The 22,013-nt window shown below is 40.1% G+C and overlaps 2 protein-coding genes across 5 annotated transcripts in view; one reads left to right on the top strand and one right to left on the bottom strand.

The window, feature by feature from the left end:
* The window catches only part of adamtsl2 (ADAMTS like 2), a 53,281-nt gene extending 35,707 nt beyond the window's left edge, over positions 1–17,574 (top strand). For 2 of the 3 annotated variants that reach the window (XM_089130066.1, XM_039661720.2), the window contains exons 10-19: positions 60–381; positions 4,709–5,060; positions 7,025–7,125; positions 7,246–7,372; positions 8,130–8,343; positions 8,574–8,729; positions 11,760–11,930; positions 12,019–12,195; positions 16,255–16,399; positions 16,706–17,573. In XM_089130066.1, the coding sequence (XP_088986192.1) occupies positions 60–381; positions 4,709–5,060; positions 7,025–7,125; positions 7,246–7,372; positions 8,130–8,343; positions 8,574–8,729; positions 11,760–11,930; positions 12,019–12,195; positions 16,255–16,399; positions 16,706–16,827 (1,887 nt within the window). In that variant the 3' untranslated portion in view covers positions 16,828–17,573. Of the gene's footprint in view, positions 1–59; positions 382–4,708; positions 5,061–7,024; positions 7,126–7,245; positions 7,373–8,129; positions 8,344–8,573; positions 8,730–11,759; positions 11,931–12,018; positions 12,196–16,254; positions 16,400–16,705 lie in introns of all 3 variants that reach the window. The other variant, XM_089130067.1, reaches the window with a different exon arrangement.
* Positions 17,575–17,938: 364 nt separating this feature from the next.
* fam163b (family with sequence similarity 163 member B) lies at positions 17,939–21,523 on the bottom strand. 2 transcript variants are annotated; one of them, XM_039661827.2, is made up of 3 exons: positions 21,315–21,523; positions 19,513–19,633; positions 17,939–19,423 (listed from the first exon to the last, which is right to left on the bottom strand). In XM_039661827.2, exons 2-3 carry the CDS (start codon positions 19,603–19,605, stop codon positions 18,983–18,985), a joined length of 534 nt encoding a protein of 177 aa, XP_039517761.2. In that variant the 5' UTR covers positions 19,606–19,633; positions 21,315–21,523; the 3' UTR covers positions 17,939–18,982. The 2 variants fall into 2 exon arrangements, with proteins under 2 accessions (XP_039517761.2, XP_039517762.2); XM_039661828.2 differs by having other exon boundaries at positions 19,513–19,628.
* Between the last annotated feature and the right edge of the window lie 490 nt (positions 21,524–22,013).

Genomic DNA, 22,013 nt, shown 5'->3' with positions numbered 1-22,013 from the left:
ACATATTTGTCTTAATGGTCTCTTATTTGTTGGACATGTCTCTGTCTGTTCACTTAAAGGTCTGGAACCAAAATGGCCAAAATCCTTACATTACCTATGAGTACACAGTGATGAGGGACTCTATGGCTTCTGTCTCCCAGCCCCCCATTTACAGAGGCCCACAAGGAGGATCCAGTCTGGTTTCTGTAGAAATTGGCAGTGTTCTACATCACAATGAGAGCATGTATGATAAGGCAGTTCCTGAGATGGAGGGGAAGCAGGTACAGACCACTGGGCCCAGGGCTGTGGAAGGACAAAATCCTGGCCAGGAAACCAATGAAGTGTACAAGACAGCTAACATTGACTGTGAACAGGATGCTAACACACCAGTGCAGTATACAGGTAAATATATTAATTTACGCTGTCTATACATTTCTGGAAAAAAAAAAAGAGGTACAATGAGGAATCAAATTTGAGTTTAAATGTTTTTATGTATGTTAGTTAATTAGTGATTTTAATTTATTTAGAAAAAGACAACAAATTTCATTTTAAAGTGAAAAGAAAAAGTGATATGTTGTTACTATGGTGTTTTTATTTTGTAATTATATGTTGTATATTTCTATATTAGAATATTTCATCATTTTATCTTCGTTATGCATCATGACATATTAGCTAATTGAATAGAATCGTCCAATCTAAATTCTTAGTCCATTGCTAATGTGTTAATTATTATTATCGATATTTAAAAATGTTGCGCTGATATATAATATAAATATTTTTGCTGAAACCATGATACATTTTTGTATGGATGTTTTGATGAATAGAAAGTTACTGTCACTTTTGATGATTTTAATGAATTAGAAAAAAATGCTTAGAAAAAGTGTTACACACCCCCCCCCCCCCATTTTTTTTGTCAAATGTTAATCAATTCATTAAGTAAATCACCAAATGTATTTACATAGAATATTTGATTTAGCATTTTACATGAATGACATTTTTCATTCATGAAAATGTGCAGCATTTTCTCTGCCCTCACCCACTTAATCTAGTGCCTTCTCTCATGTGTCAGAAGCACGCTCAGCAGTTTCTTTTGCCCCAAATGTGAAGGCCCGGTGCTGCAGCTATCCAGCTCTGAGGAGGTGGATGTGCTCATCATTGAGACAGGAGAGTTTGAGGACTCACCACCTCACTCTTCTGCATTGAGCTGCTGGGATGTTGTTACTCCTGCTGTGGCCAAGTTAAAGGATTAGTTCACTTTTGAAAAAACTTTTGCTGATAATTTACTCACCCCCATGTCATCCAAGATGTCCATGTCTTTCTTTCCTCAGTCGAAAAGAAATTAAGGTTTTTGATAAAAACATTCCAGGATTTTTCTCCATATAATGGACTTCTATGCAAACCAGACGGTCCAAGGTCGAAAAGACAGTTAATAACAGTTTCAGATGCAGCTTCAAATGTCTTTAAACGACACCAGGCGATGAATAAGGGTCTTATCATGCGAAACGATGGGTTATTTCAAAGCTTATTCCAAAAATGTAACTTTTCTAAGGACAAATGCTAGCCTTGCTCTATTCTGTGAGGCGCGTTTGTAACGTCACGTAATACGTAATTACGTTCAAAAGGTCACGGGCGACGTAGCCGGAAGTACAGAATCAAAATCGTCCGACATCGTTGTTTTACCTTTTAATTCCTTTTTTTGTAAACGGCGTTGAGTTAGTTTGCACGTTCAACCTATGCGTTCAACTTGTAAACACTGACTCTGTACTTATGGCTACGTCGCCCGTGACCTTTTGAACGTAATTACGTACAACGTGACGTTACAAACGCGCCTCACAGAATAGAGCAAGGCTAGCATTTGTCCTTAGAAAAGTTACATTTTTGGTATAAGTTTTGAAATAACCGATCGTTTCGCATGATAAGACCCTTATTCATCGTCTGGTGTCGTTTAAAGACATTTGAAGCTGCATCTGAAACTGTTATTAACTGTCTTTTCGACCTTGGACCGTCTGGTTCCCATGTAAGTCCATTACATGGAGAAAAATCCTGGAATGTTTTCATCAAAAACCTTAATTTCTTTTCGACTGAGGAAAGAAAGACATGGACATCTTGGATGACAAGGGAGTGAGTAAATTATCAGCAAAAGTTTTTTCAAAAGTGAACTAATCCTTTAAACATCGACTGGCTGGCTGAGAGACAGGACGCTCTCCTAAAAGCAAACTTGATTAGCACTTTCTGCTTAGCAAAGTGCAACCTCCACATCGGGGCCTACATTTTATGAAGTTTTGTTAATAACTAAGTTCGGGAGGAGCACGTTCAGATAATTAACACGAGTGGACGGCAATCAGCAATCAGCAACCAATGATAAGAGGGTATATATAGACTCAGCAGTCTTACCTCGATCCATTGGCAGTTTGCAGCATCCCTCCTCCACCCCTTCTCCACACTCCTAGTCCTGCACACTCCTCTTTCTAAAAAATCACTTACATACGGGGGGAGTACTCTGGGTTCGGGCAGAATTCCGAGCACGGAGCCCTCCCTCCGGACAGCACGCCAAATACGCATTGAATCTTACTCACTCAAAATTATATGTAAGTGTGAACTCGTGAAGTGATGCTGAGGTGTCAAGATCATGGAGGAAGTCATTTTCTGCCCGTAGGGTTGAACTGGGACTGCTCCCGTCCATAATGTGCTTCAGGAAGTACCTCAGGTGCTTTGGGGTGGAGCGGTTTCTAGCGAGTTCGCTTCTCAGTGTCCACTCTGAGACCTTGCGTCATTGAGAGAACTGCTCCCTCTCTGCTAGAGAAGCCGGTTGCTCCCTGTCAGTCCTATGCTTCAGGGCGCTAAGCTGACTACTCGAAATATACCCGAGACCAGTCTAGAGAGGCTAGTTCTCTTAGTTAGTTAGCAGCTTGAAAACTTAGAGTTTAGAGTTTGCTCCTGCCATAGTTAAAGCCTTTCTGCACCCTACGTATGTGCCTAAGGTTCCATACAATGTTGCACAATCTATAATGTTTCAGGTTACAGTTGTAACCTGAAACGTCATGGATCATTATCCTGAGCATCATGCTAAGCACAACTTAGCAGGAAGTGCATTTCTGTCAGGACCACTATAGTCAAATACGATTGACAATTAGCATACGGTTTGGATTGGCGGTATGGTTTCGTTCTGGGCGAGAACTCCCTGTGCATACAGTACATTGCAGCCTAGCATGGATAAGAGCAGGGAGAGCAGAAAAAAATGAATGTATGCAGATATCATGAATTCAAGATTTTAAAGTACAACATAATTTGAGAATTTTTGTCTGATTCAGGAATCAGAATGCCAAATTCTGGGTGGAGGAGGTAATTAGTCCCTGAGAAACGTGATTGCTACTGATAATACTGAAGGAGCTTATATATGTATGCAGTGATAGGCGTCATATTCCTATTGGTAGATGTGGATCAGCTGAGAGTCAGCTGATGTGAGTTTGACTAACGTAACTTGTTTCCTGAGGGGGCATCTTTCCCCGTCATAACCTACCTGCAACACAAATTAAATAATGGACCCCAAATAAAGACTACTGTGATCTTTAAAATGATCCATCAGCCTCACCTCTGAGATTTATACAGAGGAGTGATGCTTTCACTATATCTGAAGTAAGTGGAGGATAGACTAGACAGAGAACGTACATGGTTCACTAGGCAATCATCAGTGAGTTAAAAGCCCTCTTTCTGCCGGCCCTATGGAGTACTTTATAATGCATAACCCGCAACAAAGATTATAAAGAGAGGATGAAAAATTCAGAGAGGCCGGGCATTTTCCTTGGCTAAAATGAGAATTACAGATATTTGTGTTTGCTGTTGGTCTGACATTGATCTTTTTAAATGAGGTGGGGTGTCCTGATGAAGGTTGTGCCCCTATTTAGATATAGAGCATTCACAACTATAAAACTTAAACTGAATCAGTGTTGTAGTCGAGACCACCTCACTCGAGTCCGAGTCTAGACCGAGACCAGAGAGAGTCGAGTCCGAGTCAAGACCGAGTCCATAGAGAGTCGAGTCCGAGTCGAGTCCGAGACCAGAGACGGTCGAGTCCAAGTCGAGACCGAGACCAGTGAGGGTTGATTACCTAATTTACTTTTATTTAGTTAGAGAAATCCTTTTTTTTTTTTTTTTTTTTTTACTGAATTTACTTAGAGTTTAAAAAATATGATCAGTTTAGGGTAAAAAGGCCACATAGTAGGTGGTGTTAAAAGTAATTTTATTACAATTTGTCATGCGCAGTTGCGCACTAGAAAATCACCAATCACTGGGCGTGTCAATCAATTTAAAGAAATATTTTATTAACATACATTAATAATCATGAAAAATATTTTGAATTGAACACGAGTGGACTCGGGAGTAAGTCTGAGTCCTAAAAAAAAAAATGTTAGAGTACGAGTCAATTCCGAGTCCAAATGCACACAAGTCCATGACAAGACCAAGAGCATTAAAATATGGTCTCGAGACTGAACTGAATCAGTTGAAATTGGCAATGATCCTCTCAAATGAGTTGTTATTGAATGCATTGATATGCAGTGATACATATAAAACCCAGACTTGTGTTTTAGGTTGGTACCGACCAAGTTTTTTTTGGATCATTTTTTTTTAGTCATACTGTACCATAACAGGTTGTACCCAAACGCATAATTACTTTAGTTTTTTTTCAAACAAATCCATAATGAATCTATTGTTCTTCTTGTTTTAAAAGAGGGTAACTGCAGCTGGCCCAGTGGGGTAGGACCCCCTGGTGTTGCACCAGTCAGCAGACCTGCTGAGGACATGGCAAACTCTGAAAACCTCATCTGGAGAGTGCTGCTGGGAGAACGAGTCGGCTCAGACGGTGTTCTTGCAAACATCTCAACCAATCAGCTTCTTACTCACAGAGATGGCTTGTCCTCTGAAGCAGGTCCACTGGAGTTAGACTACAGCAGTCTTGAGCAAGCGGGTCTTAATGGCTCACTGCTTGAGTTCACCCTTGGGCACAGGCGAAATGACACGGGGGACTTCCTACTCCCAAACAGAACTCTTACTACCATTTTACGCAATCGCAATCGCACCAGGTAAATATGATAATGTACTAGTTGATAAGGATTTTTTTTCACGTTTTTGAAAATGTCTTATGGTCATCAAGGTTGCATTTACTTGGTCAATAATACAGTAAACAGTAATTTTGTGAAATATTTTACAATTTAAAATAACTATTTTTTTTAATTTACTTTTAATACATTTAAAAATGTAATGTATTCCTCTAACGGCAAAGCTGAATTTTCAGCAACCATTGCTTCAGTCTTGCATGTCACATGATCCTTCAGTGATCATTCTAATAAGCTGATTTGGTACTCAAGAAACATTTATTATTATTATCAAAGCTGAAAATAGTTATTTTGCTTAATATTTTCTGGAACCTGTGGTGTATTATTTCATAATATAAAGTTTGGAAAAAGCATTTATTTGACATATAGAAAACTTTTGTTCATTATAGACCTAATGCACCAGAGAAACGTGGGCGCCGTCATCTTTAGAATATTGTCTTTGAGCTTCCGTTTTTGCGGTCGCTCTGTATATCTCTATGGCATTGCTGTCGATGAGTAATTAGCTGGTGAAGTGGATTTACTTATTGTAGTTATCATGAGCATTGTAATGTTTATCATAAGCATTGTAAAGCAGATGTCTTAACAAATGTCGACCGGGAATTTTTTTATGAGCAGTTCATTCATATACCTATGCAAGATCGCTGTCAAAATACAGACCGGAAGTCAAAAGACGGTGAAAAGGGGCGGGGCTACATAAGGTCTATAAATGTATTTATTATTTGGTGTACATTTATTTCAAATAATAACATTTGCCAAGTAGTATACTTTATCATATTTATTTATTAAATAATATTGTAATAATTCTAATAATTATTTCAATATTTATTTATTTTAATAGCCATAATAGTAGTTTTGTTACATTACAGACATGAAGGACGATTTGATACTTGCTAGACAGTTGTGCTAATGGGATGGGGCATTCTCATTCTAGAAGGCATTTGACAAAAGTCTGTGTAGTGCAGGATGAGTCGTCAAAACTCCAATTCTGAGTTCATGAGGTTTAAAGTCAGAAAAGCCAACCTGCTGGTTTGTCTAGTGAATGGCGTAACTTGAATTTACTGTTCAAACTCTACATTGTGCAAAGCTGACAAAAGCTAAATCACAATCTTTAATCAGCTCATTAGTCGCTGGTCGAACATGATTTTAGCAATCTCACCATCATGTCAAGGTCTTCCATACAGTGAAGATGCAGGTATCTTTATCAGTTGCATCTTTTGGCATTTTTAAACGTAAGGTCCTAGCCCTCCACAGTGGCATGCTAAAGCTGTTCTGGACGCGCATGTGTGGGACAGCCCTCCTCCAGGGAGAATGGAATGTGCTTCAGACTCAAGCTCTGGCTTGGTTTTTTTGTTAACGTTCTTGGAGACATTCAAAGAGTGCCGAGGGGAGACGGCCAAGCAGAGGCTGGCGGGGTTGCATTCCATCATATTTATAATTCATGCTGGGTTCCCTCCGCCGTGTCCAAACACTGCTTTACCAGCCCCTCTGCCAGAGATCATAAAGAACATCTCATGAAATGCCCTTACTCGTATCCGAAGGAGAAGAGAAAGATTCCAGGTGGAGAGAAGAAAAGAAGGCCGAATAAGGATGATGGACTTTCTGAGGAACATAATTCAAGATGTTTTGTTATTTGTGGAAAAAATTGCCATAGATCACTCGGGTACAGACTACGCTTGTCGCATCAGATAAATCCCAGGAATTTACCATGAGGAACAAATTTTATTGGCTCCTGCCTAGTTGAGAGAATGCGCTGTTTTCCATCCTTGACATTAAGGTAATGAGTGTGACCAGGAATGGTAAAAATGTTAGTGGTTTTATGACTGGAGTGTCAGTTGGTGTCTCGGCATCAGCAAACGTGAATGCTCTGCCTAATATACAGGGCAGGTGGCTGAACCGTGGCCTAGTCTGAGATGCTGTTTTCTTTCCCACAGAAATAACCAAAGGCTCCTTCAGAAGAACAAAATGAGCGCTGCTGACATGTACCGGTGGAAGTTGTCCTCACAGGAGCCCTGCAGTATGACATGCTCGATAGGTAATTAAGGCATTATAAACTTAGTCTCGGTGGCCACAAACATCCACACATAAGTTTTGCTGATAACCATGTTTGTTTATGTTGGGAGGTTTGTTTTATACAATGTCCTATCTCGAATAGGTGTGTCGAAATCACTTGCCATGTGTGTGCGGTATGATGGCATTGAGGTGGATGATGTTTATTGTGATGCTTTGACTCGACCAGAGCCAGTTCATGATTTCTGCATTGGCAGAGAATGCCAGCCCAGGTGCGCGTGCTGCATTTGTTACAGAAATGAAAGGGGAAAAGTACGGAGCACCACACATGACATGCATAAAAAACTAAATGGATTGATATTTTGGCCGCAGATGAAAGGGATAGTTAGGCTAAGCGTGTTTTACTCAAAATGACTCAAAATTCATTCAATAACCTTCGTGGCATTCATTTTATGATGCCTTTATGATCTTTTTGGATCTGGTAAGTTTTGGTGACCTGGACTTTCAAAGAAGGGACAGAAACCTCTCAGGTTTAATTAAAAATACCTTCATTTGTATTTCGAAGATCAATCAAAGTCTTATGGGTTTGGAACAACATGAGGGTGTGCGAATGATGACAGAATTAAATTTTTTGGGTGGAAAATCCCTCTAAGAATTTGTTAATCCATGGCCACATTTCATTAATTTCATTAATTATGTTTTAAGTATATCTTTACTACAAGTTAATTAATTTAATGTTTAATTTAGTAAATCGTGGCCATAATTTAACTAAAATGAGGGAACAAAGTGACACCCATTTACCTAAAATGAGGGAAGAACTCATTTTTTATTTGTGGTCACAATATCTTGTGTTTTTCCCTCGCATGTCATGTGTGCAGCTCTGTAGCAAAGACAAGAATAGGAATAAAAACAAAACAAAAATGATAAATTTCCAAAAATTCTATAATTTACTCACCCTTATGTCATTCTAATTCCAATTTGATTATGTGTTTCTTGACACGAAACTCTTGCTGTGCACTTTATGTCTAGATGGGAGGCAAGCAGCTGGAGTGAGTGCTCTCGGACTTGTGGAGAAGGTTTCCAGTTTCGCCTTGTGCGTTGCTGGAAGATGCTGGCTCCCGGCCTAGACAGCTCAGTGTACAATGACCTCTGTACAGAGGCACAGCTAGAGCGCCCCCCAGAGCGCCGGGCCTGTAAAAGCCCTACTTGTGGCCCTCAGTGGGAAGTAGCTGAGTGGTCTGAGGTAGGTTAAGAACTCTTTTACTTAATCCTCCATTATACCTGCCATACACGGTAAGTAAATAAATATATTCTGAATCATTATTTTTGTCTTGGCCAGTTAAGAAATTACTAAAAAACAATTTAAACAATATCAATTTATATGAATAGCACATTTTAAACTGAAATGGTTGGACAATGTTAATGTTATCAAACTAGCATGCCAAAGAGAACCTTGTTTTGTTTGTTGTGCAGTGCCCAGCTAAATGTGGTCGCAAGAGTCTGGTTACGCGAGAGGTCAGATGCTCAGATGAGATTCACGCGTGTGACGAGTCAACTGTCCCTGCATCTACCAAAAACTGCACCGGCCCTCCTTGTGAACGCCAGTGGACAGTGTCTGAGTGGGGACCGGTGAGACCCTGTGAAGATTTTAAAATGCACACACATTATGCTTGACAGTTTTAACACTGTGTTTTTGTAATGTTTAGTCCATGAAGATGAAGGTAATTCTAAAAACAATGAGGTCTATTAAACACAGCATATAGATAATCCAGAAAGGAGCAAACACAAACGCAACAGCTTGTACCGTAACTCAGGAACAATACCGGACAAAGAATGATAATTGAGGTGGAACTTAAATAGACATGGTGATGAACTCATTACAGACAGATGTGATCCGTCAATGAATATCCATGGTGACAAATGACTGGTGGGAAACTAAAACAAAACTCTGCGTGAAGAAAATGTGACTGAAGACAAACATAAAAGTCAGTTTGTAAACAATGAGAACGAAAAAATGTGATTTGTTGTAGTTTCTGTTCTCTTTCACTCAGTCACTTACATCGAACTGACATCATGGCGTCTCACCTGGGAGCCCAATCACTTTTAAGTGGTAACTAAACAAGCCATTGAACATTGGTCAGTGAGATTTGCATGCTGAGTCTCAACCATAAACATGACATAAACATGACTGGCGTTACTCACTTCATTCATATTTTGCTTTGGAGCCGAGCCTCTTATACAGAGATCGCTCATTTCTTGTCTAACTTCAAGAAAAAAAAGTATATTTCTGAAAACAGAAAAAGAGCAAACAACACTTCTAATTGCTAATAGGAGATCTTACATCAGGAAACAGAAATTTTAATTTCTTTTCTTTGTGGGATCTCTCTGCCGGTGTGTAGGCACAGGTTTACTGACTTCATCTGATGGCCACAATCGCTGACTCTCATGCCTGGGCAAACAGCATGCTAAGAGAGCATTCGTGGATGGTGCATGATCTCATTGCAAGAGCATGTCTACATTGGCATTGCGGTCGCGACCCTCCTTCAATACGGAGGCACGAGTCCCCTCTGCTGCTACCCAGCCCCCCGCCGCTTCTCATAGTAGAGCTGTGGGTCTGGTTAGCACTTTGGGAGATCTGAGCCCCCACAAACCCCCCACTCCTCTATCATGCCATGTGCTTCGAATTCCCAATTGTTAGCGTGGGGCACCTTGTGTCTAATTCGGTGCTCCGGATGAGAATCAAATGTCAATCACTGCACCTGGGAGTGAGCTTTTGTTCTCTGGGCTGGGGTTGTTGCAGAAACTGCGTACAGCGACTTACCTCGTCCTCCGAGCACCGAAAGTGACGCCACGGGACCTCAGCCAGGCGATGTCCACTCTGATGGTCTAGGAATGCCATCTCTGGTTGGACCTGGCCGATAAAGTCTGCTTTCTTGACGCCTCCATCTCCCAGGCCGGTCCCTTCGGCGACACTGTCGAGGACTTTGCCCAGCAGTTCTCGGCAGTCTAGAAGCAGACTGAGGCCATAAAGCACATCCTGCCCCGGCATGCCACTACCACCAAGCCACCACGGGCCTGCCCCCAGCCTGCTCATCGCAGAGGGCATCCCCTTGTGGCCGCACCGACTCCAGGAAGACTGGAGGCATTCCGTTCATCCATAGCCTCCCGCAGGAGGGTGATGCAGCCCATCCAGACAGCTAAACCCTGCTAAAGTGAACATGGGCATGGTGTCATGGCACCCTCCGTGTAGCTGAGCTGTCGCCAAACGGAGTGCCCCTACAACAAGTGTCCGAGCATGTTGTTGTTACAAAAGATGCCTCTAGAACGGGTTGGGGCACTGTGTGCAATGGGAGTGCAGCCTCAGGCTCCTGGACGGGACCTTGACTAAACTGGCACCCCGGAGAAGGCAGACACAGCCCTCGTGTTGCTGTGTCCTGTTCGCATATTAAGTGTTTACGTGGACCACACACAGAGCTTCAAAAGCTCAGAGCACCTCTTTATCTGTTTAAAGGCCAAAAGAAATGAAAGGATGTCTCCAAACAGAGGCTGGCACACTGGATAGTGGATGCCATCACCTTGGCGTATCAGTCCCAAGCCCTTTTGCAGTGTGGGCACACTCTACTTGGGGTGTTGCCTCCTCTTGGGCGTTGGTCCACGCCGCCTCTCTGGCAGACTACTGCAGAGCTGCGGGCTGGGCAACACCTAACTCATTTGCGAGTTTTTTCAATCTCAGAGTTGAGACGCTTTCTTTCAGTGTGTACAAGCTGGTAATATGTGGGAAGGCTGGCATGCTGTTTTGCTTGCAGGCCATTCCCGTCTAACAGGGGGAAACGAGTGCTTATTTGTTCTTCAGGTGAGTTCCCCACCCGGCAAACCCTGAATCGTGTTCCTTGGAGCCTTGGAGTTGGGGTGCTAGGTAGGTTATGACATTGTGAGGGCAGTTGCTAAAAGGGCATGGGGCACCTTACAAGCATCTGTGTCTCCAACACTCGTAACACAGTTCAGTGGCTGTGGCGCTTTTTATAATGTCAGTCCGACGTAACGTTGAATGTGACTGACTGAATGGGAACGGCTAGGTTACTAATGTAACCCCTGTTCCCTGAAGGAGGAAACGGAAAAGTTACCTCCTCCCTGCCAAAGCCCTGAACCACCGCTGAATGGCCCTGATCCTGTCTCAGCTCCTCAGCAAAACATGAATAAAGTGAGTAATGCCAGTCACGTTTACACAAGTATGTCTAGGTGGGTGTGAATCAGCATGCAAATCACACTGGCCAATGTCCATTGCCTCGTTTAGTTAACACTTGGAGGTGAATTGGGATTGCCTGATTGACTCCCAGGTGAGACCCATGACTTCAATCCGACATTCCCTTCTCCAGGGATTGGGGGTTACATCAGTAACCTGGACTTTCACTGCTATAGAATTTTACCCAACTGTTAGTTATGCAAATGAAGAGTGATGCGAATGAAGCTCACACCATCTGCATCATTATACAGTAGAATCTCTTTCCAAAATCTTGCTCCACATAACTTAACGGGATAGTTCACCCAAATATGAAAATTGTCCCTTTAAATCCCTTTAAATGTGATTTGATTAGGTGTGATTGCAAGACATGTAATTTGTCAAATTTAAAAAAATGTTAATTTTCCATTACTACTTAGTGTTCAGGCATCTGTGGGCATGGACAAACTGTGCGTCATGTGTACTGCAAAACACCAGAGGGACGAGTGGTACCTGAGTCTCAGTGCTCACCTGAAAACAAACCTCTGGCCATTCACCCCTGTGGAGACAATGAATGCCCTTCACATTGGCTGTCTCAAGACTGGGAGAGGGTGAGGATTATGCATGTGTTGTGGAAAATAACGATTTGTTAATATAATGTAACGATTTCTTCAGTAATCATTGTCTTCTGCCTTCCAGTGCAACACAACATGTGGACGTGGTGTGAAGAGAAGGACAGTGCTGTGTGTTGGCATCATGGGTGGAAAGGTCCAGATCCATGGTGATGAGGAATGTGACAGCAGTAAGCAACCAGTAGATGAGGACACCTGCTTTGAAAGGCCATGCTTCAAGTGGTACACAACACCATGGTCTGAGGTGAACATTAAAAAATGTATTTAATTTATGATGGCAGATTGAAATATTAAAATATGACTAGTATCAGACTGCTAGAAAGTACAGAACAGCTGGCCATGTAGGCATTTGCAGTAAGCTAAGTGAGTTACCTTTCAAGGGAACTCAGTGCTGCGTTACAATATTGGCGCTATGGGAACGCTTGTGCGTGATAGTGTCTGAAGCACCTGTGCTATCCAATCTCATTTGTGAAACGTTGACAGCTTCTGTGCTTCAGTAAACTCTCTGTGTCAGTATGTCTCTGTCTATCTAAAGAAACACTTGCAAGCTATCTTCTCCCTAAGTCTGTATCGTCCCTTAGGGTTCCTGTTCCGCAACAGGAACAATTCATTTGTTACAATGATGCATTTTCTTCTTGGTTTGGTTTGTTTTCACGTCAACATTTCAAACCGTACCAAAATATATTTATGCAAGTCACATGTGAGTAAAATTGTCCTCTTATTGGCCAGAGTTCACCTGTTTATGTTCCTCTGCATCATCCATCATGATGGATTGAAAAGTTCGCTCCGCAAGCTTATTGTGGCTTTTTTTTGTAGTTGTCGTGACACCCATAAAAACGTAGACGAATGTAGCCTCGATTCCCTCTCTGACTGATAATTTATATCCATAATTTATATATTTTAATTTTATTTAAGATGAATCACAGAATCAGACACTGCTGCTTTTTTAACACAGTCTCATCCCAAAAAGTCATATAACTGACGTCTTGGGGCGTATTTTGACCATACGTCAATATCCGCCTTTTTAGGGCCCCCTTAAACGTCGGTAGATGGCGATCCCGGGCCGTCATACAACTGACGCTTTACCTTTAACGTCAGTTAGGTGACGGGTTAGGTTTAGGTTTAGGTATGGGGTAGAGTTAGGATCCCATAACCTCATCTACCGACGTTTAAGGGGGCCCTAAAAAGGCGAATATTGACGTATGGTCAAAAGACGTCCCAAAACGTCAGTTATATGACGTCTTGGGATGAGACCGGGTTGGCTTCTTATATAACACATTTCCCTTTAAGAATTATGGTGTCGCTTGGTTCGTTAGTCTGTTGGGTCGGATTACTTTCTCATCTTAACCAAACTGCTCCAGAATTCATTTTCAATCGGGCCTAGACCACCTCGTTCAGGCATTCTCAGTGTGATCATTTTGGTGCGGATCCAAGTACGATTGCCATGTTCATACATGCCTAAACAAACTGGAGTAAGGGAGAAAATGCACCAGGTTCCGAAACATGGTTTCAAACAAAACTAGCCAGGTATAAAAATGCCCTTATGGCCTCGACATTGTCCACCCAGGCCTGTAGAAAGACATTGTCTTTGCTGGGCGAAGCTTACGTGGCTGCAAGTCAGGCAGGAGCATGTCTGCACACAATGGTGATACTGCATACCAGGCTGACCTGTTTAGGTCATGAAGGTGATGGTGTGAAAGAGTTACACTGGGCCACAGATTTGTTTCTCCAGGCCACCAAGGAAATGGCCCGTGCCATCAACATATCGTCATATGCAGAGCCGGCCCGAGCCTTTTGGGGGCCCTAAGCAGAATTTGATTTGGGGGCCCCTCCCACGACGCGGAGTCACCTGTGTTTGACGATTATTGACACAAATGTCACGCAATAATGATACATTATAAATGAATACACTTAGGTTATGTATTAGGCTACAACAAAATTAATACTTAATAAAAAAATAGATGCCTACTTAAATAAAAAAAAGTTTTAACAGTCTTAAAACTGTCTCAAAACATATAAAAGAAATTATTTGCTAAAATTATGACAAAACTGAGAAACATCTCTTATGTTTCTCAGTTTTGTCATAATTTTAGCAAATAATAATTTCTTCAACAAGCCTTGAAAACTAAAAATATTTGGCCAACTATTTCTCAATACAGTGTAACTGTCATCAAAAGCTTTATTATTATTATTATTATAATTATTATTATTATTATCGTAACAGACTTTGTTAGATATTACATGACATAATCCAACAAAGTCTGTTACTATAATACCGGTAATGATGTTCTGGCACTCGTTGTATGTGTGTATGCAATGTATTTTTCCCCTCGGGGCTTGCCGTAGATGGGTCGTGCGCACTGCGCAGACTGCGCACTTGGTAGGCTACTGGAGTGTCGCGGGTTTTTGGAGGTCCGTCTGATGTGTGCTATAATAAAGTGGAGAAGAGTTCAAACTGCTATGTTTATTATTTATTCAAACTGCTACCCTTACACCTTGAAGGTTAAGTTCCCCTGCGGGCTGTTTTCTCCAATACCGATACCGTGACTAGGCGCAGTTGCGCACAAATTGTCTATGCACGCGCGAGGTGTCTAGACTCTAGAGCAGTGTTTCCCAACCCTGTTCCTGGCGGCACACCAACACTGCACGTATTCTTTGTCTCCCTTATCAAACACACCTAATTCAACTCATCAGGTCATTATCAGATGGGTTAATGAGCTGATGAGTTGAATCAGGTGTGTTTGATTAGGAAGACAAAGAATACGCGCAGTGTTGGTGTGCCGCCAGGAACAGGGTTGGGAAACACTGGTCTAGAGGACGTTATGTGCATGACTTAAACGCTGGCAGACACAGCAGAAGTTGTAACTTGTAGGCAGGTATATTGATCATTAAATCAGAGTGTTGTTGTTTTGAATGATTCATTCAGTCATATTCATTCATTCATTGATTTATGTCACTTGTTTAAGTAATCTAAAAAAAATAAAAATAAAAAATAACCCCGATTAGGGGGCCCCCTGGCCGCTTAGTTCGCTTATGCCTCGGGCCGGCTCTGGTCATATGACAGCTATAGTGGCAATGAGGAGACATTTGTGGTTGTCTGGAATATAGACAAGGACCCTTCCTGTTGGATGCCCCGCTTTTCCTTCCTGGGCTCTTCAACGACGCAATAAACAATGACGGTTTCAAGAGGCAAAGAAACAGGGAAAAAACAAGGAACCGAAACCAGATCCTAGAGGCTGCTGCTGTGGAGCAGCCCCAGGACAGTACAGAACCCCTGGCCTCTCTCAGGCAACAACAGAAGCAGAATGTCATTTCTCAAGCCCCCACTCAGCCCATTCAACAAGATGAATTAGGCAGTGTGTCCACCAAATACTTTTTAGCTAGTTAAGAACACAAGGCACTTGAGATCGCTTCGGTAGCACAGTATTTTTTTCAGTTGGGCTGGTCCATTTATCAGATTCTACAGCTTGGATTTGAATTCCATGCCAGGATCTCAGATACCTCAGATGTCCTAAGCTTGTGCTCACCATGATTCACTCTGGGACAGGCATTTGTCACTATGGTATAGTGGGTATGAACGTTCCCATAGCGTCAACATTCTGATGTAGCATGATTTCCCTAGAAAGGGAATGTTTCAGTTACAACTGTAACTCTGGTTCCCTGAGAAGGAAATGAGACACTGTGTTACCTTACCATACGTCCGGCCAGCGCAGTCTCATCCCAAGACGTCATACAACTGACGCTTTTGACCATACGTCAACATCCGCTGTTTTAGGGTACCCTTTAACGTCGGTTAGATGACGTTATCTAATCCTAACCCTACCCCAGACCTAAACCTACCCCGTCACCTAACTGATGTTAAAGGTAAAGCGGCAGTTGGATGACGCCCCAGGATCGTCATCTAACAGACGTTAAAGGGTACCCTAAAACGGCGGATGTTGACGTATGGTCAAAAGCGTCAATTGTATGACGTCTTGGGATGAGACTGTGTTAATCCGCCATGGCTGTGAGCGACTCACTTCAGGTGGTCAACAAAAGCTAATGATATTTGCTCCGGGTATCCGTTATAGCTTCCGCGGTACGCCGTCATGCGTCAAGGAATGATGTTTCGCCAATGAGATTGATAGTGATTCCACACGTGCTTCAGAGGCAATCATGCTGAAGGGTTACAGTACTAACAAAGACATTTACTAGGTTTAAAAATACCACAAGACTCTTCAAGTCTCTCTTCTACAGTGAAGGCTCCAGAGTTCAAGTGTAATTCACTGTTCTTTTCTCTTGTTTGTACTCAACTGTTTCTCAGTGCACCAAGACTTGTGGTGTTGGTGTGCGAATGAGAGATGTAAAGTGTTACCAGGGAAGAGAGCTTGTTCGTGGATGTGACTCTTTGACCAAACCTGTTAACAAACAGACCTGTGCACTCCAGCCCTGCCCCACCGAACCTCCAGGTGTGTCTTAAAGAAACAGTTCCTGCTACATCTCAACATTCACTCACCCTCACCATGTTGTTCTAAATCTTTATGCTGCTATTTTTTTTCCAGTTAAACATATACAGTATGTACATATTTATATTAAACATATACCTGTACTGTATTTATAATGTTATGCAGGTTTGAAATGACATGGAGGTGATGCATGTCCTTAAATCCTTAAATATGCACTTTGAAACATTGCTTTATTCTAATGAAAAAAATCCTACAGGTTCAAAGAAATCATAAATAACATAAATTTTAACTGCTTCAATGCTTCCTCAGATGAAAACTGCCAGGATCGTCCCACCACCAACTGCTCGCTGGCTCTGAAGGTGAATCTGTGCAGTCACTGGTATTACAGCAAGGCCTGTTGCCATTCTTGCCATAATCTTCGCGCTTCCTAGCTAGACTCCAATGCTCAGGTTTTCATCTGTTCATGTCATCTGCATTGTGCTTATTTGAGGAAGGGAGCAAGGGAAGTTTGAATCAGTATTTGGTTATATATTAAACTAGTTCCATAAAAACTGCATTACTATTACAAAATGATACCTACTTCATGACAATGTCCCGTGTTTGTGGGATACCGTAAGGAAACATTAAATTATTTGATTATTGCTCAGAGGATTATATTGCATGTCATAAAAGTATTTATTATTCGTCAGGTTTTATTGGACATTTATTATCTGGCAGCTGAAGATGGCTGATTTTAGTACTGTATATCCAAACAGGTTTACCCTCAAGCCACTGCTGGCTCCAACACTCTACTGTTTACTTTTATTCAGTTTAACTATTGCTAGACCTAAGCTTATGTTAATTTATTGGTTACAGCAGTAGCTTTTTTGGGTTCTCTGATATGTATGTATCTGAATAATTCATTTTGTATCATTCGATTTAAATTGACAATGGATTTAGCAGAACTTGACATACCCAAGTCATTTTACCCTTGTCATTGAGTCCTGACACTTGAACGTACTATTATAGTTGCAAATGTATCTAATTCATATATTGTTTCATTAAGACACAATAAACCTCATATATTGTATACTACCTTACCTCAAGTACAAAAGACAATCAAATGTAAGTCATTTGATTTTTTTTTATAGAAAAACAGTTATGTACCTCTCAGAATATTAAATAATAAATATAATACTTCAAACAAAATGCTGTGGGTTTGTGTTTTTGTTTGGTTAATTTGAATAGGTTTTAAAAGCATATAATTATTAATTTAATAATTTACATTAATGAGTGGTATTTCAGTATCATTATAGTTTTTATTTATAGTTAGTATTTATTTATTGAAATTTATTCTTTAGTTTATATACATATACGCTTTGAGTGATGTTTATTTTATTTCAAGTGATTGAATTTTATTTCAGTGATTTTTAGTTAACATTACCCCTGTGTAAATTACTTTTTATATAAGTTGATAAAAAATACAACACATCAGTATTTTTCATTAAGGTTTATCTGCAAAAATTTTCATCATACACAAACAGACACACACTTTGTCTCATTTAATGTTTTTAATTTACCAAAGTATTGATAGACCCTTTGTCCTGAACATAAGCTGTTGCCACCTGCTGGCCATAAGCATGTGCAGTTAAATATGTTCTTTTTATGACATCATAAGAGCTTTAAAATTGTCTCATAACAACTGTTAATATGAACAAATTTTGCATTTATTAACAAACGAAAAGGTAAAACACAATAACAGATCATTATTCTGGTGACTTCATAGTTATTTTAGATCAAAATCAATACAAAGTGAGTGGCACTACACACAAAGATGAGAATGCAGACAGTTATAAAATCAGTCAATTAAATAGATTACACAAACAGAAACACAAATTCACTGTCCTACATGTAAAACTGACCGCAGGTGCTATTTTCATTTCACAACTTGTACATCCGCATCATTTTCAGTTTAATCATACCAACCATAGCCTATATCTTTTGATCATATATTCAGTACAGCAGTAAATATCTGACAATTAATGTGAAACAATATCAAAGATATCAAAAATGTACTCTCCAGTTCTCATGCCAATAAAAAGCCCTATTAATAAGTTGCATATGAAGAGTGGAAGGTATGAATAATAAAGCAAATGCTTTTATTACAGTACACAGTCTAAGAAAAGTCTGTAAAAATAAGACACAATGTATCGTGTTAATAGGAGGGAATTTTCACAGGTGTTTTACCAGAATTTACGCATTGCATTGTATTGTGTTTTACACTTTAAGAAAAAAGGTTCAGTGGGGTTCTGTATCCCTCTTGAGACAATGCTAAAGAACCCGTTATATCAAAAAGGTTCCTGCCTAACAGAACCATTTAAGGTTCTATATAGAACCTTCCTTTTATTTTAGGAGTTAAAGGAAATGTCAGAAACTTAACAATAATTACATTATTGTTTTTTCTACAGATTTTTTGTTTTCTTTACAGTGCACATGACTATCCTGATAAATAAATAAGTAGATGTATTGGATCTAATGAAATAAAATGGGTACAGAAAGCAGCATAACAAATGTGAACCACGCGATATTTGAGGTGAATACGAGGTGCTACACATCCGTGCTGATGCTGTGATGAGTCAGCACTTCCTGCATGGTGACCGAGCGGATGAGGTTGAGTTTGTGGAAGCTGGGCGTATCCAATTCCTCCTGCTGTAGAGTCCTGTAGCTGACCCTGCCACCTCCATTGTGCAGACCCTCCTGTGGGCTCACGTACAGCGGCAGATACCCCGAGCAGGAGGGGCAGAAAGTGTACGAGCGTGGCGGCTTGTAGGGCATGCGCGGGGTGTACTGAGGAAAGCTGACTGGCCCATTGGGCTCAAAAGGCTCTGCAGTCATTAGCAGCTGATTGGAGGATGCGTATTGGGGGAAATGTCGAAGGCTCAGTGGACTCTCGGGTGGACTCGGTTGGCGCGGTGGACTTGGCGATGACTTGGCGACGTCAGCCTCGTCCTCCCCCTCCTCCGACTCTTCTCTTCTACAGCAGTAATACTAATGGGCAGAGTGAGACGTCACACTCAGTACATAAGATAGGAGAGAAGAGGGAGATACTATTGAGACAAGCAGTAGAGGAGGATTACCTGCAGCCTACAGTAACACAAAACTGAGACAATAGTTAGCAAGATGACTGCAGCTAAAATTCCACCTGTGATGACCACTGTGCCGGCTGTCATTCGAAATCCTCTCCATCAACAAACTGGGCTACCATAAAGACACAAAAAAAAAGAGAGACAGAGAAAATTGTAGGGCTGCCTTGCTTATTTTAGAGACTGACATATATACAGTACAAATACTGGATTAGCTGGGTTTAACTTTGTTTGTTTATATGGGATGGTGGACTGATTTGGATTTTTTTTTAAATGTTTGTTTTTTATGGCTGAAATACAAAAGTTTGGGGTCAGTATGATTTTTTTTCGATAGAAAATAATACTTTTATTTAGCAAAAGATGTCTATTTCAAATAAATGCTGGGGGAAAAGGTTTCACAAAAATAGTAAGCAGGCACTACTGTTTTCAACATTGATAATAAAAAGAAATGTTTCTTTAGCAGCAAATAAGCATTATTTCTGAAGAATCATGTGACACTAAAACTAGAGTAATGATGCAAAGAAATTACGTTAAAGGGATAAATGATATTTTATTAATATATAACAGTTTATTTTAAATGTATTAAATATATATTTTAAATTGTAATTATTTTTCACAATATTGCTGTTTTTACTGTATTTTTGATCAAATAAATTTAGCCTTGGTGAGCAGAAGAGACTTCTTTCAAAAAAAAAAAAATATATATATATATATATATATATATATATATTTTTTTTTTACATTGACCAACCCCAAAATGTTATATAGCCTATATAATTTATTTATTTGCTAATATTAATTTTAACAGAAAATTATAATCTTACAATATGTGTTTAAATTTACAACTAGGCTAAGAACCAAAAACACAACTACCCTATTAGCTATTGTTGAAATTACATGTACATCTGATGCCTATTTCATGCTCTTTGATTATGATTTCAGTAATTATGCAAAAATATCCAAACACGTGCTACAGCAGTGGAATAATAAACGGATCAATGATGCGTTAAATTATTTTACCAAACACATTTGCACAATTCGCAGGATGTCTTTACGGAATGGCGGTATGTAACAGTCCAAAGACATTTACAAAGCTCAGGTTATTCAGTCATAATTAGACCACGCATTATAGTCAGTCGGTGTTGTTTACTGTTACAAATAATCCTGTCTCTGTCGCTGTCTATGTAAAATGGAACTTGACACAAGTGAATCTGAAAGGGCCCCTCAATAAGACTTTTAGATTTGATGACAGTATTTGGATTTAGGCTACCTCAGGCCAGAGACTCATTCAAACCCAAATAAACTCACCCATTTGCACAAATGACTGGCAAAGCTTTATATAACTAAATCTAAAGGTCATCATCAGTTAACAACCAACAACACACATGTCTAAGGGAGCCTGCGTTAGGAATATTTAACTTTTACTGTAACATTAACGCAAAAATCTTTTCCTCAGGACTGACAACAAATGAGCTAGGCTCATTTTTTAATTACACCCTATCATCACACAATACAATTCAGATTTAACAGATTAAATATAAATTAGTAACAACGTAATCCAAATTACAATAATCTATGAATTCAATTATTTTATCACTATCAAAGTATCAAATGTGAAGTGTGAACTATATCATTCGTAAATGATCTCTTGATTTTCTGACCTATATTTTTCTATGTCGATAATCATATGAGCCATCAATAATAATATTATTATTAACATAATAATTTTTACATTAGTATAATTACATAAATACAACTTAAACTGCATTTACTAAGAAGATGTATTGTATACTCACATTATGGTATCTACAGAACATATGGCACTTGTCCAACGCATCCGGCGAATTTACCCACAAACTACCACAAAAATGGCTTTTTCGAGGTCACATGTCCAGACGAAATAAACTTTCTTTAATAAATAGATATGAAAAAAAAAAATCACTGAACATGCAGTCGATGACTTTATGGGAACAGAGAGCTGTGAAGAGCGTCCGCTGGAGTCACGTCCCACATCTCAGTGTGTGTGTGTGTGTGTGTGTGTGTGTGTGTGTGTGTGTGTGTGTCAACCTCTCATGCTGATCACACGATTATTCACCAGAGTGAAGCGCTATTCCTCTGATATTGCTTTAAAAGGATGCATTTTGTATGGTAAATATAGCTTACAACATACTTTAAATATGAATTTGGACTTTTCTGTAGCTGCAGACTGGTTTGTTTAATTTGTAACAAGATACTGAAGATATATCCTTTTGAGATTTATGCTTCGGCCTGTATACTTTATTCTGATGTCTAAGATGATCTAGTTTTGACTGAGAATGTGTAGTAAACAATATCATATCATGCTCGATGGAGTGTTATTCTTGTGATTCTTGCAAATTGCTCCTTCAAGTTGCAGATGCAAAGTGTGAAAAATGTAGATTAAAGTTATAGGCTAATGGTCAAACTTTAGGGTCAAGTCCTCACGATTAACTATGATTTTTGCCTAAATAAACACC

Source organism: Pimephales promelas, chromosome 4 (genome assembly GCF_988280905.1).
Source record: "Pimephales promelas chromosome 4, fPimPro1.hap1.1, whole genome shotgun sequence".
NCBI classification, from domain to species: domain Eukaryota; kingdom Metazoa; phylum Chordata; class Actinopteri; order Cypriniformes; family Leuciscidae; genus Pimephales; species Pimephales promelas.
Note: the sequence above shows the minus strand (reverse complement) of the source record. Positions and strands in the feature narration are given on the sequence as shown.

Coding starts and splice junctions, on each gene's coding strand:
- fam163b (XM_039661827.2), bottom strand. CDS start 19,605: ATGACAGCCGGCACAGTGGTCATCACAGGTGGAATTTTAGCTGCAGTC. Junction 19,424..19,512: donor TGTGTTACTGTAGGCTGCAG/GTAATCCTCCTC, acceptor TCTGCCCATTAG/TATTACTGCTGTAGAAGAGA.